The 14,023-nt window shown below is 46.1% G+C and overlaps 1 protein-coding gene across 3 annotated transcripts in view; it reads left to right on the forward strand.

The window, feature by feature from the left end:
* Positions 1-14,023, forward strand: part of dmtf1 (cyclin D binding myb-like transcription factor 1) — a 72,983-nt gene that overhangs the window by 57,824 nt on the left and 1,136 nt on the right. For 2 of the 3 annotated variants that reach the window (XM_072470948.1, XM_072470946.1), the window contains exons 15-16: positions 2,530-2,925; positions 5,660-5,777. In XM_072470948.1, the coding sequence (XP_072327049.1) occupies positions 2,530-2,925; positions 5,660-5,777 (514 nt within the window). Of the gene's footprint in view, positions 1-2,529; positions 2,926-5,659; positions 5,778-13,470; positions 13,571-14,023 lie in introns of all 3 variants that reach the window. The other variant, XR_011934011.1, reaches the window with a different exon arrangement.

Below are 14,023 nucleotides of genomic sequence, written 5' to 3' on the forward strand. Positions count from 1 at the left end.
CCGTGAACTTGACCTTCTCAAGATACAAGAATTCCATCAAATCGCCCAGCCATGCGTGCCACTAGGCGGTGTCACCTGCCTCCAACTCAACAGAATCCACCTCTGGGCCAACAGAGCGGTAAATGCCACAACATCCATCCTTCCCCCGTCCTCAGCTCTGGCTGGTCCGACACCCCAAATACAGCTACCAACCGGCATGGCTCTAGGTCCACATTCAGGATAGTCGATATGGTGCTAAAGAAATGGCCACTAAAAACCTCACCAGCTTTGGGCAGGACCAGGACATGTGCATATGGTGAGCAGGCCATCTCGAGAACCGTTCATACCCATCCTCGACTCCTTAAAAAATCGACTCACCTGGCCTTGGTGAGATGTGCCGTAAACACCACCTTTTAGCTGAATCAGGCTCAACCTCACACAGGAAGACGTCGCATTCACCCTGTGAAGGGCCTCACTCCACACCTCCTCCAAAATGGGTCCCAGCTCCGCCTCCCACCTGGCCTTCACTTCTTCAACTGAAACCTGCTCTTCCCCCATAATCCGCCCATTTACCCTGGACATGCTGCCCTCCTCCAGCCCCGCACAAGAGAGTATCCTGTCCATCAAGGTAAATGGCGGTGCCTCCGGGAATACCCACCGAACAAAATCCCGCACCTGAAAATACCTGAACGCATCCGATCCCCCAAACCCAACTTTCTCCTTCAACTCGTCCCAGCTGGCAAACCTCCCTTCCAGAAACAAGTCTCTCACCCTCTCCAGAATGTAGCATCCAATTTCGCCGTCTCAAACAAATGGTTCCTACAGATAGGGGCCCACCATGACACCGCCCTGAGCTTAAAATGCTGGCAGAGTTCCCGCCATATATTTTAACATGAAGACCAGCACCAGGTTCGAAGAATATTTTGCTGAGCAAATGGCAGAGATGCCGTCACCAGCGCCTCCAAACCCCGACTGTCCTCACCCAAAGAACGTCCTGATCCCCAAATCACCCTAACACCTTCTCCACATTAGCACCCAATATTAATACATCAGGATCAGCAGCACCAACCGCCCCCCCCCCCCCCCCCCCCCCCCCCCCACACCTGCCTCTCCCCCTGTCGGACCCCCCTCCAAATCCAAGGAGTTCTCCCCGCCCAAATGAAAACTGCTACGAGCCGCTCCATTTCCCAAAAACGTGGCTTTGGTAGAAAAACTGAGAATTAACTCGGCCCACCAAGGACAATGGGAGACTGTCCCACTTTGTAGATCAACTCGAACCCTACTCAACAGGCTCGTAAACTTAATTTGCGAAGATGCGCCCAGTCCCAGGCCACCTGGGCCTCCAAATAGCAAAATCTAGTCCTCGCCAGATGGAACGGCAGCCCCTCCAGCCACTCCTCCCCTCGAAGGGCCAACAACAAAATACTCTTCCCAATTTTCAGTTCATACCCTGAAAAGGAGCCAAACCTCTTCAATGTGCCCAATATATCCTCCATATATCCTTAGGTCGCTGGTTCATTTCCGCCTTGAAAGAAGCCTTACCTCCCTTACCGCAATGCGGCACAGTAGCACAGTGGTTAGCACTGTTGCTTCACAGCTCCTGTTCGGGTACACGGAGGGAGAATTCAGAGTGTCCAAATTACCTAACAAGCACGTCTTTCGGGACTTGTGGCAGGAAACCGGAGCACCCGGAGGAAACCCACGCAGACACGGGGGAGAACATGCAGACTCCGCACAGACAGTGACCCAAGCCGGGAATCGAACCCGGGACCCTGGCGCTGTGAAGCCACAGTGCTACCCACTGTGCTACCGTGCTGCATTGCGGTTGACCAGTTTGCCGGTTTAATTCATGATTACCTTGTTTCAAGGGGCTGGTTTAGCACACTGGGCTAAATCGCAGGCTTTTAAAGCAGGCCAGCAGCACGGTTCAATTCCCGTACCAGCCTCCCCGAACAGGTGCCGGACTGTGGCGACTAGGGGCTTTTCACAGTAACTTCATTTGAAGCTTACTTGTGACAATAAGCGATTTTCATTTCATTTCAATTCTGGATGTTGGAGTATATGACCGATATTGTTGATTGTTTGCTTTGCCGACTTTTAGGTTGTGAATACATCTCTTGTTTGTTTAGAAAAACAGAATCTTGTGGCTTTATTTTCTTAGTAAGTAACTGTGATTTCAAATGTTATCTACTGTAAACAAATCATTCTTGGTCCCTCACCAGATCATAACCAAATTTGGGGGTCTGGTCTGAGATCTTAACATATGCTAATGTCTGTTGGGGAAAATATCCAGGAAACAAATATGACAGTTAAAAGTACATACTATAAGCAAATATATTATAATCTGTACATAATTAAGCTGCTCACAGCAAATTATAACCACTTGTATTTTTGTTTCAATTTGTCTCTATATCTCCCCATTACAAATATAGTTCAATTAGTGTAGGATTGTTTGAAGGGTACAGTGCATGATTTGAGTGCTTGGAGTTTTAAAAATATTGTTGGTGAAAATATTTTGTTGACCCAGCCAACTCTGACATCTCTTCACAGCCCGAAGCTCTCCTCCACAGTGCTAATGAAACTGTCAGTGTACAAATGACGCACCCGAGTGTCATCATCCATGCCGTTGCCACAGATGACATCACCTCTTCTATAACACAAGCCGAGTTGACAGTGGATTCCACAATCGACCACACGGATTTGACAGAGAACCAGATTAATTCCACACCTCTTGAGACTGAAGCTTACAGTGAGATTGACCAGGCAAAGTTAACTGAAGCCCAAAGTGCAGGTCAGACAGACCTTACAGAAGCAGAAATTGCCCAATCAAACCTGAACTCTGATAGTAGTGAGGATGTGATGGGTTCAGATGTAAATATTAATGAATCAGATCTCAGACAGGACGTTGAAGTGCAATCTGATCTAAGTGCTGCTTATGTAACTGAGGTAAGACCTGTCACTGTGTAAGAAATTCATATTTTACTATATAATTAAATCAAAAATAAAGCCGTTGCAATATTACTATTTTTAATAGCAGAGAGAAAAGCATTCATTTTGAATAGAGGAGAGCGAGGCAAGAGTTCATTTTGAACTTTGGATCATCCGGGAGGCAGAGGGGAGTGACAGAGAGGTATTTCAAGGAGGTAGCCACACCCAAGGTTCAGGACAAGAGTAGCTGGGTTACAGTCAGGGGAAGCAAAGGGAACAGGCAGACAATGCAGGGATTATCTGAGGTTGTTAGATGTTCCGGGGTTTAGATGTTTTAAGAAGAGGAGGGAGGGAGGTAAAAGAGGAGGGGGAGTGGCACTGTTAATTAGAGAGAGCATCACAGCTGCAGAAAAGATGGTAGTCGAGGAGGATTTATCTGCTGAGTCAGTATGGGTGGAAGTCAGAAACAAGAAAGGAATGTGGTGGTATGCATCACTGTATATACACAAGGGGTTAATGTAAATACACTACAACTAAGTAACCACTAGAGAGAGCACCAGATATGTCATGATATGCAGACATACAGCCAATGGGTCGTTACAACAGGACACAACCAATGGGTAATCAGGACAGCAAGAGGTGGCGTTACCACAAGGGGGCACTACACAACCCATATAAAAAGACAGGGCACACATGCTCTGTCTCTTTCCACAGACCCACAACTCGAGAGTACATCAGGGTTGATCAGCAGCATCACACCCAGCACGTGGCTAAGAGCTAGATCAGGGATCGTGGCGGGAACTTGTGCCTAGAGTCTAAGGAGGTGGGAGAGGCCCTAAATGAATACTTTGCTTCAGTATTCACTAGAGAGAGGGACCTTGTTGCTCGTGAGAACAACATGAACCAGGTTAATAGACTCAAACAGGTTGATATTAAGAAGGAGATGTACTGGAAATTTTGAAAAGCATCAGGATAGATAAGGCCCCTGGACCAGATGGGATATACCCAAGGTTACTACAGGAAGCAAGGAAGGAGATTGCAGCGCCGTTGGCGATGATCTTTGCATCCTCACTCTCCACTGGAGTAGTACTGGATGATTGGAAGGCGGCGAATGTTGTTCCCCTGTTCAAGAAAGGAACAGGGAAATCCCTGGGAATTGCAGACCCATCAGTCTTACGTCTGTGGTGAGAAAAATATGGAAAGGATTCTGAGAGATAGGATTTATGATTATTTTGAAAAACATAGTTTGATTAAAGATAGTCAGCATGGCTTTGTGAGGGGCAGGTCATGCCGCACAAGCCTCATTGAATTCTTTGTGGATGTGACGAGACACATTGATGAAGGTCGGGCAATGGATGCAGTGTATATGGATTTCAGTAAGGCATTTGATAAGGTTCCCCATGGTGAAAAAAAATGAAATGAAATGAAAAATGGTAGGCTTATTCAGAAAGTTAGGGGGCATGGGATACAGGGAAATTTGGCTGTCTGGATACAGAATTGGCTGGCTGAAAGAAGACAGCAAGTGGTAGTGGATAGAAAGTATTCTGCCTGGAGGTCAGTGACCAGAGGTGACCCGCAGGGATCTGTTCTGGGACCTCTGCTCTTTGTGGTTTTTATAAATGACTTGGATGAGGAAGTGAAGGGTGGGTTAGTAAGTTTGCCGATGACACGAAGGTTGGGGGAGTTGTAGATAGTGTTGAGGGTTGTTGCAGGTTACAACAGGACATTGACAGGATGCAGAGCTGGGCTGAGAAGTGGCAGATGGAGTTCAACCTTGATGAATGTGAAGTGATTCATTTTGGAAGGTCGAATTTGAATGCTGAATACAGGGTTAAAGGCAGGATTCTTGGAAGTGTGGAGGAACAGAGGGATCTTGGGGTCCACGTACATGGATCCCTCAAAGTTGCCACCCAGGTTGATAGGGGTGTTAAGAAGGCGAATGGTATGTTGGCTTTCATTAACAGGGGGATTGAGTTTAAGAGCCGTGAGGTTTTGCTGCAGCTTTATAAAACCCTGGTTAGACCATACTTGGAATATTGTGCCCAGTTCAGGATGTGATGCTTTGGAGTGGGTGCAGAGGAGATTTACCAGGATGCTGCCTGCACTGGAGGGCATGTCTTATGAAGAAAGGTTGAGGGAGCTAGGGCTTTTCTCACTGGAGCGAAGGAAGAGAGGTGACTTGATAGAGGTGTACAAGGTGATGAGAGGCATGGATAGAGTGGATAGCCAGAGACTTCCCCAGAGCGGAAATGGCTGTCACGCGGGGACATAGTTTTAAGGTGATTGGAGGACGGTATAGGGCCGATGTCAGAGGTAGGTTCTTTACACAGAGAGTGGTGGGTGTGTGGAATGCACTGCCACAGAATGGAGTCAGAGTCAGGAAGGGCATTTAAGCGACTCTTGGACAGGCACATGGTCAGCAGCAAATTGAAAGGGTGTAGGTTAGGTTGATCTTAGATTAGGATAATTGTTCGGCACAACATCGTGGGCCGAAGGGCCTCTACTGTGCTATGTTCTACTGTATATAGGTCCTGCAAAGTAGTAATGGGAAAGAGTACTAAGTGACCAAGTGGAGAGTGAATCTGTTGACTGTTAATCCTAATCGTCAGTGATAATACTCATATTCTATTATTACTCGAGAAAATTTCATTTATTTGAAGCCAAATATTGTATTGTTCATATTCCTAATAATGCTTGCGGTTGAATTCAGGATATAATTTATATGTCTTTCAATACATGTTTCTGTTCATAGGCTCTCGGTTCTCCCAATATTGATGAAGAAACAACACTTATTGCTTCATCGGATCATGAGTTTATTCAATCAACAGATATTGATAATGACTCTGTTTTGCCGTTAACAACGCTGACTGGTAAGGAATTTTATTTGCGTGGTTAAATGCTAATTTATTTTTTCAATGCACGTATATGCCTATGGTTAATAGGACCATGTAAAGAAACTAACTTGATAAATTTGTTTTGCATTTCTTAGAAAATGGTAGAGTTCCACTCTCTCTTTTGTAAAAGGAATAGCCTTTTCTCAGGGGTCAGCTATTTTGATTGTAGGACCAATGCTTTTCTTGACATACATCAATGACCAAGACTTTGGTATACAGGCCAAAATTTTAAAATTGGTAGGTGACACAAAACTTGGAAAGTATTGTGAACTGGAAGAACAATAGTAATAGACTCCAAGAGACATGGCCAGGCTGGTGGAAAGCACCTTGCAGCCAGTGAGGTATAGTCACTGTTGTGATGGAGAAAATGTGTTTTGCATATAGCAAGCTCAAATACACTGCAATGGGGCAATGACCAGATGATCTATTCTTCTGGTGATGATTCTGGAGTAAATATTAGCCAGACATCAGTGATACTTCCCCTGCTTTTCTTTGAAATGGTGCTCTGGGATCTTTTACATGCACCTGACCAGGTAGATGGGACTTTGGTTTAGTGCAGCACTCCTTCAGTACCCCACTGGGAGTGTCAGCCTTGATTTTAGTACTCAAGTCCTGGAGAGACGAGTGTGGAACCAAATGGGCCACTGCTGACATGCAAGAGGAAAGGCAATATCAAATAAAGGATACAAATCTAAAGGGGGTGCAGGAGCAGAGACCTGGGGTTTAAGCACAGATTGTTGAAGGTGATAGGCAGCTTGAAACAATGGTTGAAAAGTTAAGCAGAATGATGGACTGCATAAGTAAAGGCATAGAATGTAGACGTTACCCGAAGAGTTCCAAATAACGATCAAAATGGAAACCAAACCACAAGCCCTGGGAGCAGCAGTGGTGACATCAACCTGACAACAATTTGGTGCCGTGGACAGAACACCCACAGGGAGGAATCAAAAGAAGACTTCTTCGAAGGAAGAATCAGAAGACTTATCTTGGTGAGCGGTACACTGAGATTCGGCGGCAATGTCAGCACCAGGTGAACAGACACTGCCCCTTCCTGCAGCAGTTTGCAAACCTCTATGGTCCACAGGGAGGTCAGCGTTGGGAGTTGTGGAAAAAGCAATTCCAGAGACAGTGAGCAGCGTTGGGTTTGCAGACCAAAAAGCAGAAACACCAGGTTAGTATGTTCCAGTGTGCGGTGGAGCTCTTTACTGATGATGCCCTCCTGAGACAGGGGATAGAAGAGACCTTCACAGATTTGAAACTGCTCTGCAAGCATTTGATGCGTACTTCAGCCCAAAACAGAACCTCCTAATCGAGTGAGTGCAATTCAGTCAGAGATTCTGAAATTCATTAAATTGGCTAGCCACTTGCTGCGGGTATGGTTCATTGAAAGATGAACTTCTTATTAGTAACCACATTGACAGCGTTTCGCTGTGGACTACAGCAGCAGAGATTTTGTTACTCAACCAGTTGGTTGATACACGAGGCAGGCTGAACTTGGGGAGCAAAATTGGACTATAATTTGTGGGGGGAAAAACAAGGCGTTAGACGGGTTAGGTAGGCCCAAAGTGGCACCTCTGCCCACCAGAATAGGGGAGAGAGAAACCCTGAAGCAGCCATTTTAAGGTGCCCACAATGGAGTAACAAGCAGGATTGCCCAGTTGACTGTTTCCAATGCGGAAAGTCAGGACAGTTCAAGCAGTTCTGTAGATATGCAATTAAAGAAAGTAAAAGAATATCTATGAAAAGCAGACAAATTGGGAATGAAGAAATGAATGGGAATACAGACTTCCTAGAACAAGTAACTGATCAAGAACAAATATTTTGGTTAGTTGCCTTTGAAGTGAAAGGCTTCCAAACTGAGTTCAAACGTGACAGTGGAGCCCGTGTTACAACACTTACTGATTAATTGGAACGGCTCAAAGCAGTAAACATCCAGCTCTCAAGAATTAAATTGCACCGTCCAGGTGGTACGGATCTTCATGTGAAAGATCAGAAAACTGCCACCCTTAGCCACAAGGGGTGAGATTATAGAGACACTCTATTGGACTGGATTGGATTTGTTTATTGTCACGTGTACCAAAGTACAGTGAAAAGTATTTTTCTGCGAGCAGCTCAACAGATCATTAAGTACATGCGAAGAAAAGGGAATAAAAGAAAATACATAATAGGGCAACACAAGGTACACAATGTAACTACATAAGCACCGGCATCGGGTGAAGCATACAGGGGTGTAGTGTTAATGAGGTCATTCCATAAGACGGTCATTTAGGAGTCTGGTGACAGCGGGGAAGAAGCTGTTTTTGAGTCTGTTCGTGCGTGTTCTCAGACTTCTGTATCTCCTGCCCGATGGAAGAAGTTGGAAGAGTGGGTAAGCCGGGTGGGAGGGGTCTTTGATTATGCTGCCCGCTTTCCCCAGGCAGCGGGAGGTGTAGATGGAGTCAATGGATGGGAGGCAGGTTCGTGTGATGGACTAGACGGTGTTCACGACTCTGAAGTTTCTTGCGTTCCTGGGCCGAGCAGTTGCCATGCCAGGCTGTGATGCAGCCCGATAGGATGCTTTCTATGGTGCATCTGTAACTGTTGGTAAGGGTTAATGTGGACATGCCAAATTTCCTTAGTTTCCTGAGGAAGTACAGGCGTTGTTATGCTTTCTTGGTGGTAGCGTCGACGTGGACGGACCAGGACAGATTTTTGGAGATGTGCACCCCAAGGAATTTGAAGCTGTCAACCATCTCCACCTCGGTCCCGTTGATGCTGACAGGGGGTGTGTACAGTACTTTGCTTCCTGAAGTCAATGACCAGCTCTTTAGTTTTGCTGGCATTGAGGGAGAGATTGTTGTCGCTGCACCACTCCACCAGGTTCTCAATCTCCCTCCTGTATTCTGACTCGTTATTCGAGATCCGGCCCACTATGATCGTATCGTCAGCAAACTTGTAGATGGAGTTGGAACCAAATTTTGCCACGCAGTCGTGTGTGTACAGGGAGTAGAGTAGGGGGCTAAGTGCGCAGCCTTGCGGGGCACCGGTATTGAGGACTATTGTGGAGGTGGTGTTGTTGTTCATTCTTACTGATTGTGGTCTGTTGGACAGAAAATTGAGGATCCAGTTGCAGAGTGGGTAGCCAAGTCCTAGGTTTTGGAGCTTTGATATGATCTTGGCTGGGATTACGATGTTGAAGGTGGAGCTGAGGTCAATAAATAGGAGTCCTTGTTGTCGAGATGCTGTAGGGATGAGTGTAGGGCCAGTGAAATGGTGTCTGCTCTGGACCGCTTGTGACGGTATGTGAATTGCAGTGGATCAAGGAGTTCTGGGAGTATGGAGGTGATGCGCTTCCATGATCATTATGCACTTCATTACGACTGAAGTCAGGGCCACCGGACGGTAGTCATTGAGGCACGTTGCCTGGTTCTTCTTTGGCACCAGTATGATTGTGGTCTTCCTGAAGCAGGTGGGGACCTCGGAGTGGAGTAGGGACAGGTTAAAGATGTCCGCGAACACCTCTGCCAGTTGGTCCGCGCAGTCTCCGAGTGCACGACCAGGGCTCCCGTCGCATTCCGAGGGTTACTTTCTGGAAGGCAGATCTGACTTCGGAAGCTGTGATGGTGGGTATGGGTGAGTTATGGGCTGCTGGGGCACTCGACAGCGGATTGTTGGTTACCTGCTCGAACCGAGCATAGAATGCATTGAGTTCATCGGGGAGGGGTGCGCTGCTGCCGGAGATACTGCTCGGCTTTGCTTTGTAGCCCGTTATGTTGTTTAGTCCTTGTCACAATCGGCGAGAGTTTGCCTGTAACTCTAGCTTGGTTTGATATTCTCTCTTGGCATCTCGGATGGCTTTGCGGAGGTCGTACCTGGATTTCTTGTATAGGTCAGGGTCGTCGGACTTGAACACCACAGATCTGTCCTTCAGTAGGGAGTCGATCTCACGATTGAGCCATGGGTTCCGGTTGGGGAACGGAAGTACTGCTTTCTTTGGCACGCAGTCGTCCACACATTTGCTGATGAAGTCTGTGATGGTGGTGGCATACTCATTTAAGTTGGTCGCCGAGTTCTTAAATATGGACCAGTCCACTGTCTCTAAGCAGTCACATAAGAGCTCTTCTGTTTCCTCGGACCAGCACTTTCCGACCTTCTTAGCTGGATTCTCCCACTTGAGTTTCTGCTTGTATGCCGGGAGAAGGAGCACCGTCTCATGGTCTGATTTCCCAAAGTGCAGTCGGGGGATGGAACGGTAGGCGCCCTTGATTTTTGAGTAGCAGTGGTCAAGAGTGTTGTCGCCCCTGGTGGGACAGGAGATGTGCTGGTGGAATTATGGCAGTACACGCGAGGTTGGCCTTGTTGAAGTCTCCGGCCACGATGCACAAGGCCTCTGGGTGTCTGTTTCGTAGTTGTTTATAACTGTGTACAGTTCGTCCAGTGCCTTCCTCACTTCTGCCTGGGGTGGGATGTAGACCGCTGTGATAATGGCTGAAGTGGACTTACGTGGTATAGTATGGGCGGCACTTCTAGGTCAGGTATTCCAGGTCCGGGGAGCAGTCGGTTGCCAGGGTCGCTACATCCAAGCACCAGGAGTTGATGAGGAGGCAAACCCCTCCACCCTTCGCTTTGCCTGATGACGTGGTGCAGTCCACCCGATGAATTGAGAAGCCTTCCGGTTGTATGGCACAGTCCGGTGAGGCGGGGGTGAGCAATGTCTCTGTGAAACAGAGCACACAGCAGTCTCTTACTTCCCTCAGGGGTAAGTCTGGCGTTAAGTTCATCCAGCTTGTTTTTGATCGCTTGGACATTTGCCAGGAGCATGCTGGGGAGAGGGGTCTTCAAATCCCGTTGCTTCAATCTAACCTGCAGACCACCGCGTTTCCCTCGCTTCCTCAGTCGGCGGCTGCGGCTGGATGATCCTGGGATCCAATGGGACAAGTCTGACCTTGTGGAAGGTAGGTGGTTGTATCTGGCGGGGTCCAGGGCACTGGTTAGGTTTCTGGGATCGCGTCTGGCAGGGTCCCGGGCACTGGTTGAGGTAGAGGGGTTGCTAGGGGGGCATGCTTGCGATCCGGATGAGTCCCGGCCTTCTGCGGGCATGTGAATACCTTGCAGCGCATTCGGGTCCTCACGCGGGGTCTCTGCCATTTCGGGGATCCTGAGTATAAGTTAAGTAAAAAGTGGATCTGTTGGGGAGAGCGCGCAGAGAGTCGCCTCGCTCCAGCGCCATCTTCTGTGCGAACATTTTGCACAATCAAAGCACATCGTTACTGAGCAGAAATACCTGTATAGAGCTGGGTCTTCTGAAAACATCAGACAAGATCCAAAAAAAACGTCAACGGCACAACCCACAGCTCTTTCAGGGACTTTTTAAGCTCAAGCATGAATATCATACATTGTTTCCAGATTCTAAGCCTAAATGTCTATACAGTCCCAGGAAGGTACCACGCCCATCATGATGTGACAGTGATATCACCAGTCATGTGCAAGAGACTGATGATAGGTGGAATAATTTATACAAAAAAAGAGATGTGCTTAACTAGAAGCTTAGAATGTACTTTCGTGTAAATAAAGGAATTTTTGAAGAAACATACCAGAGTTCATCCTCAGTCAACTCAAGTAGTGGGAAACCTTCCCAATCCAGAACAGGCCACAAGTTACCCATTGAGAGATCCAAATAGAATTCAAAGTGGAAACCAAACCACAAATCTTCAGCGTACAAAAGCAAGGAAGTTATGATTAACTTTTTTATGGATCACTGGTCCGACTTCTGATGCTATGACCAGTTTTGGGCACCTTACCTAGAAGTCTGTGAAGATATTAGAGAGGGTACAGAAATGATTTGTAGGAATAGTTCCAGGAATTACAGGGCTAGATTGGAGAAGCTGGGATTGTTCACTTTCAAGAATACTTTGAGAAATTTGATTGCGTGTTTAAAATCATGAGGTGTCAAGCCAGGGTGAATAAAAATAAATTGTTCCTATTGCCAAAGAGAATACCATTTAAAATGATTGGCAAATCAACAAAGGCAACATGAGGATAAAGTTACTTTAGGCAGCAAGTGATGTGGATCCAAAAAAAATGCCTGAGTGTGGTGTAGGCAGATTCAAACTAAAGTTTCAAAAGGAAATCGGATAAACATCTGAAGGGAAAAAAAGCATGAGTACAGGAAATGAAAAGGATAGGATAGCACAACTAGTTAAGATTCCTTTTACAGAAAGCTGGCATAGGCTCCATGAGACAAATGTCCTTCTACTGTGCTGAAAACATTCTATGAAACATTAACATAAGGATATCTTTGTGCTTGTGAAGATGCAGTTATTTTACTTTTGGTGCCAAGTAATTGAGGGATTTTAGTGCTGGGGAATGGACGCTTCTCCATTTTGAGCACCCAATATCAGCATCATCGGGTGCAACCCTAGCTTGGCAATGAAGGATAAACCTCCACCCTCTTTTTTTTTTTAATTCAATCACAGGATGTGTCTCAGTCAAGGCCAAATTTTACACTCCATCCTTAATTGCCCTTGAGCTGCTGATGTGTGTGTGTAGTGAAGATATTCCTGCAGTGCTGTGAGGATAGAGTGTTCCAGGAGGTTGACTCTTGACAATGAAGGAGCGGTAATACATTTCTAAGTCAAGATGATATGTGACTTGAAGGGGAACTTGCAGGTGGTCCGATGTGCCTAATAATGCTCGTCCTGCTCAGATGTAGACGCTGCAGTGCATCTTCCAGATGGTAAACACGGTGGCCACGTTTGGTCAGTGGCAGAGGGAGTGAATGGTTAAGCTTGTAAATAGCACACCGATCAAGCTTTAGCTTGGGTGGTGTCAACCTTCTTGAATGTTTTTGGACCTGCACTCATCCCAAACTCTCCAACACACAAGAGTAAAGTTATTCACCACAAAACACCAAAGCTCTGACCCATTCTTGTACTCAGTCTTTGTGGCTGTCCAATTAAGAAGCTCGACCAGGATTTTGCTGGTGGGAGGTTCAGAATGGATAACGCCTTTGAACGGCATGGGGAATTGTTTGATTCTCTTGTTGGAGATGGCCATTTCCAGGCACAAATCCACATATCAGTCCAAACCAGAACATTGTCCAGATCTTGCTACATATGGGCATATCCGAAATGGTTATTAGCCTGCGCAAAGATATGCTTTAACTGGAAAATCATGAGCATTTCTACCTTTCCAGTGTAAAATATTACAATGTAAATATTAATATTCACCATATGTCTGTACTTGTGCAGGAAAGCCAGAAAAATTTCAGTAATATAAAGTATTCAGACTATCAAGCCCCTCAGTTCCATAATGGATGCTATCATTCCATCTCCTAAGGAAATAAATAACAATTGGTAAAATATCCAGCAGCTTGAATCTTTGAAATTTCTCCCTAATCACTGTAGTAGTGGCCTAAAAAAAAAAGTATAAAATCTATTTTATAATCCACTTCATTAACTCCCGAGCCTCAGCAGAACCGCCTCATGTACTCATGGATATTTCATCATCTCTGCTTATCCTTCTAGCCTTAAGCCTTAAATCCTACTCTTTTAACATCATTAATCTACATAGTAATAACTGTTTTTACAAGGAGTCTATTCCACATATTCATTATTTTGGGGAACTATTCTCCAAATCTCTCGTCTTGCTCAGAACTTGTTCATTTTTTTTTTTTACTCCTGCCTTCTAGTTGTGTGACTTTTATCAGAACATTGAAATTGAGCCAGGCTCCAGCCCTCAAAACAACACTGATCCAGCCATGGACGCAAGAGCTGAATACCCGAGACGAGGTAAGAAGAAGCTGCCCCCTGACAGCAAGGTATCGGTCGACCAAATGTGGCACCAAGGAACCATAGCAAATGGAGGTCAATGGGGTCAAAGGGAAAACTCTTCAGTGGCTTGTGTCGTGCCTGGCGCAAAGCAACATGTTTGTATTTGGTGAAGCCAATCACTGCCATCGCTTTCAATTTCCCCTCCAAGTCACAATAGTTGGTATGGGATTATAGTCCTGAGGTTGGAGTTGAGACCGTGCAAAGGGAACGTTTACTCCATAATAGAGCTGTGCATTTAAACCTGTAGGGAGCGCTTGATGCTGATATTAGAGTTTCTGAAATGGGAAGTGTTCCATTTGTCAGCACTAACTATCCTCACTCGGATGAGCAGTAGTTAAAACTCAAAACTGAATTGTCAGAGCTTCCATATTCCTGCAAGTTTGAATACCCCTAGTTTACAGCACACACTTG

The sequence above is a fragment of the Scyliorhinus torazame genome, chromosome 13 (genome assembly GCF_047496885.1).
Source record: "Scyliorhinus torazame isolate Kashiwa2021f chromosome 13, sScyTor2.1, whole genome shotgun sequence".
NCBI lineage: Eukaryota > Metazoa > Chordata > Chondrichthyes > Carcharhiniformes > Scyliorhinidae > Scyliorhinus > Scyliorhinus torazame.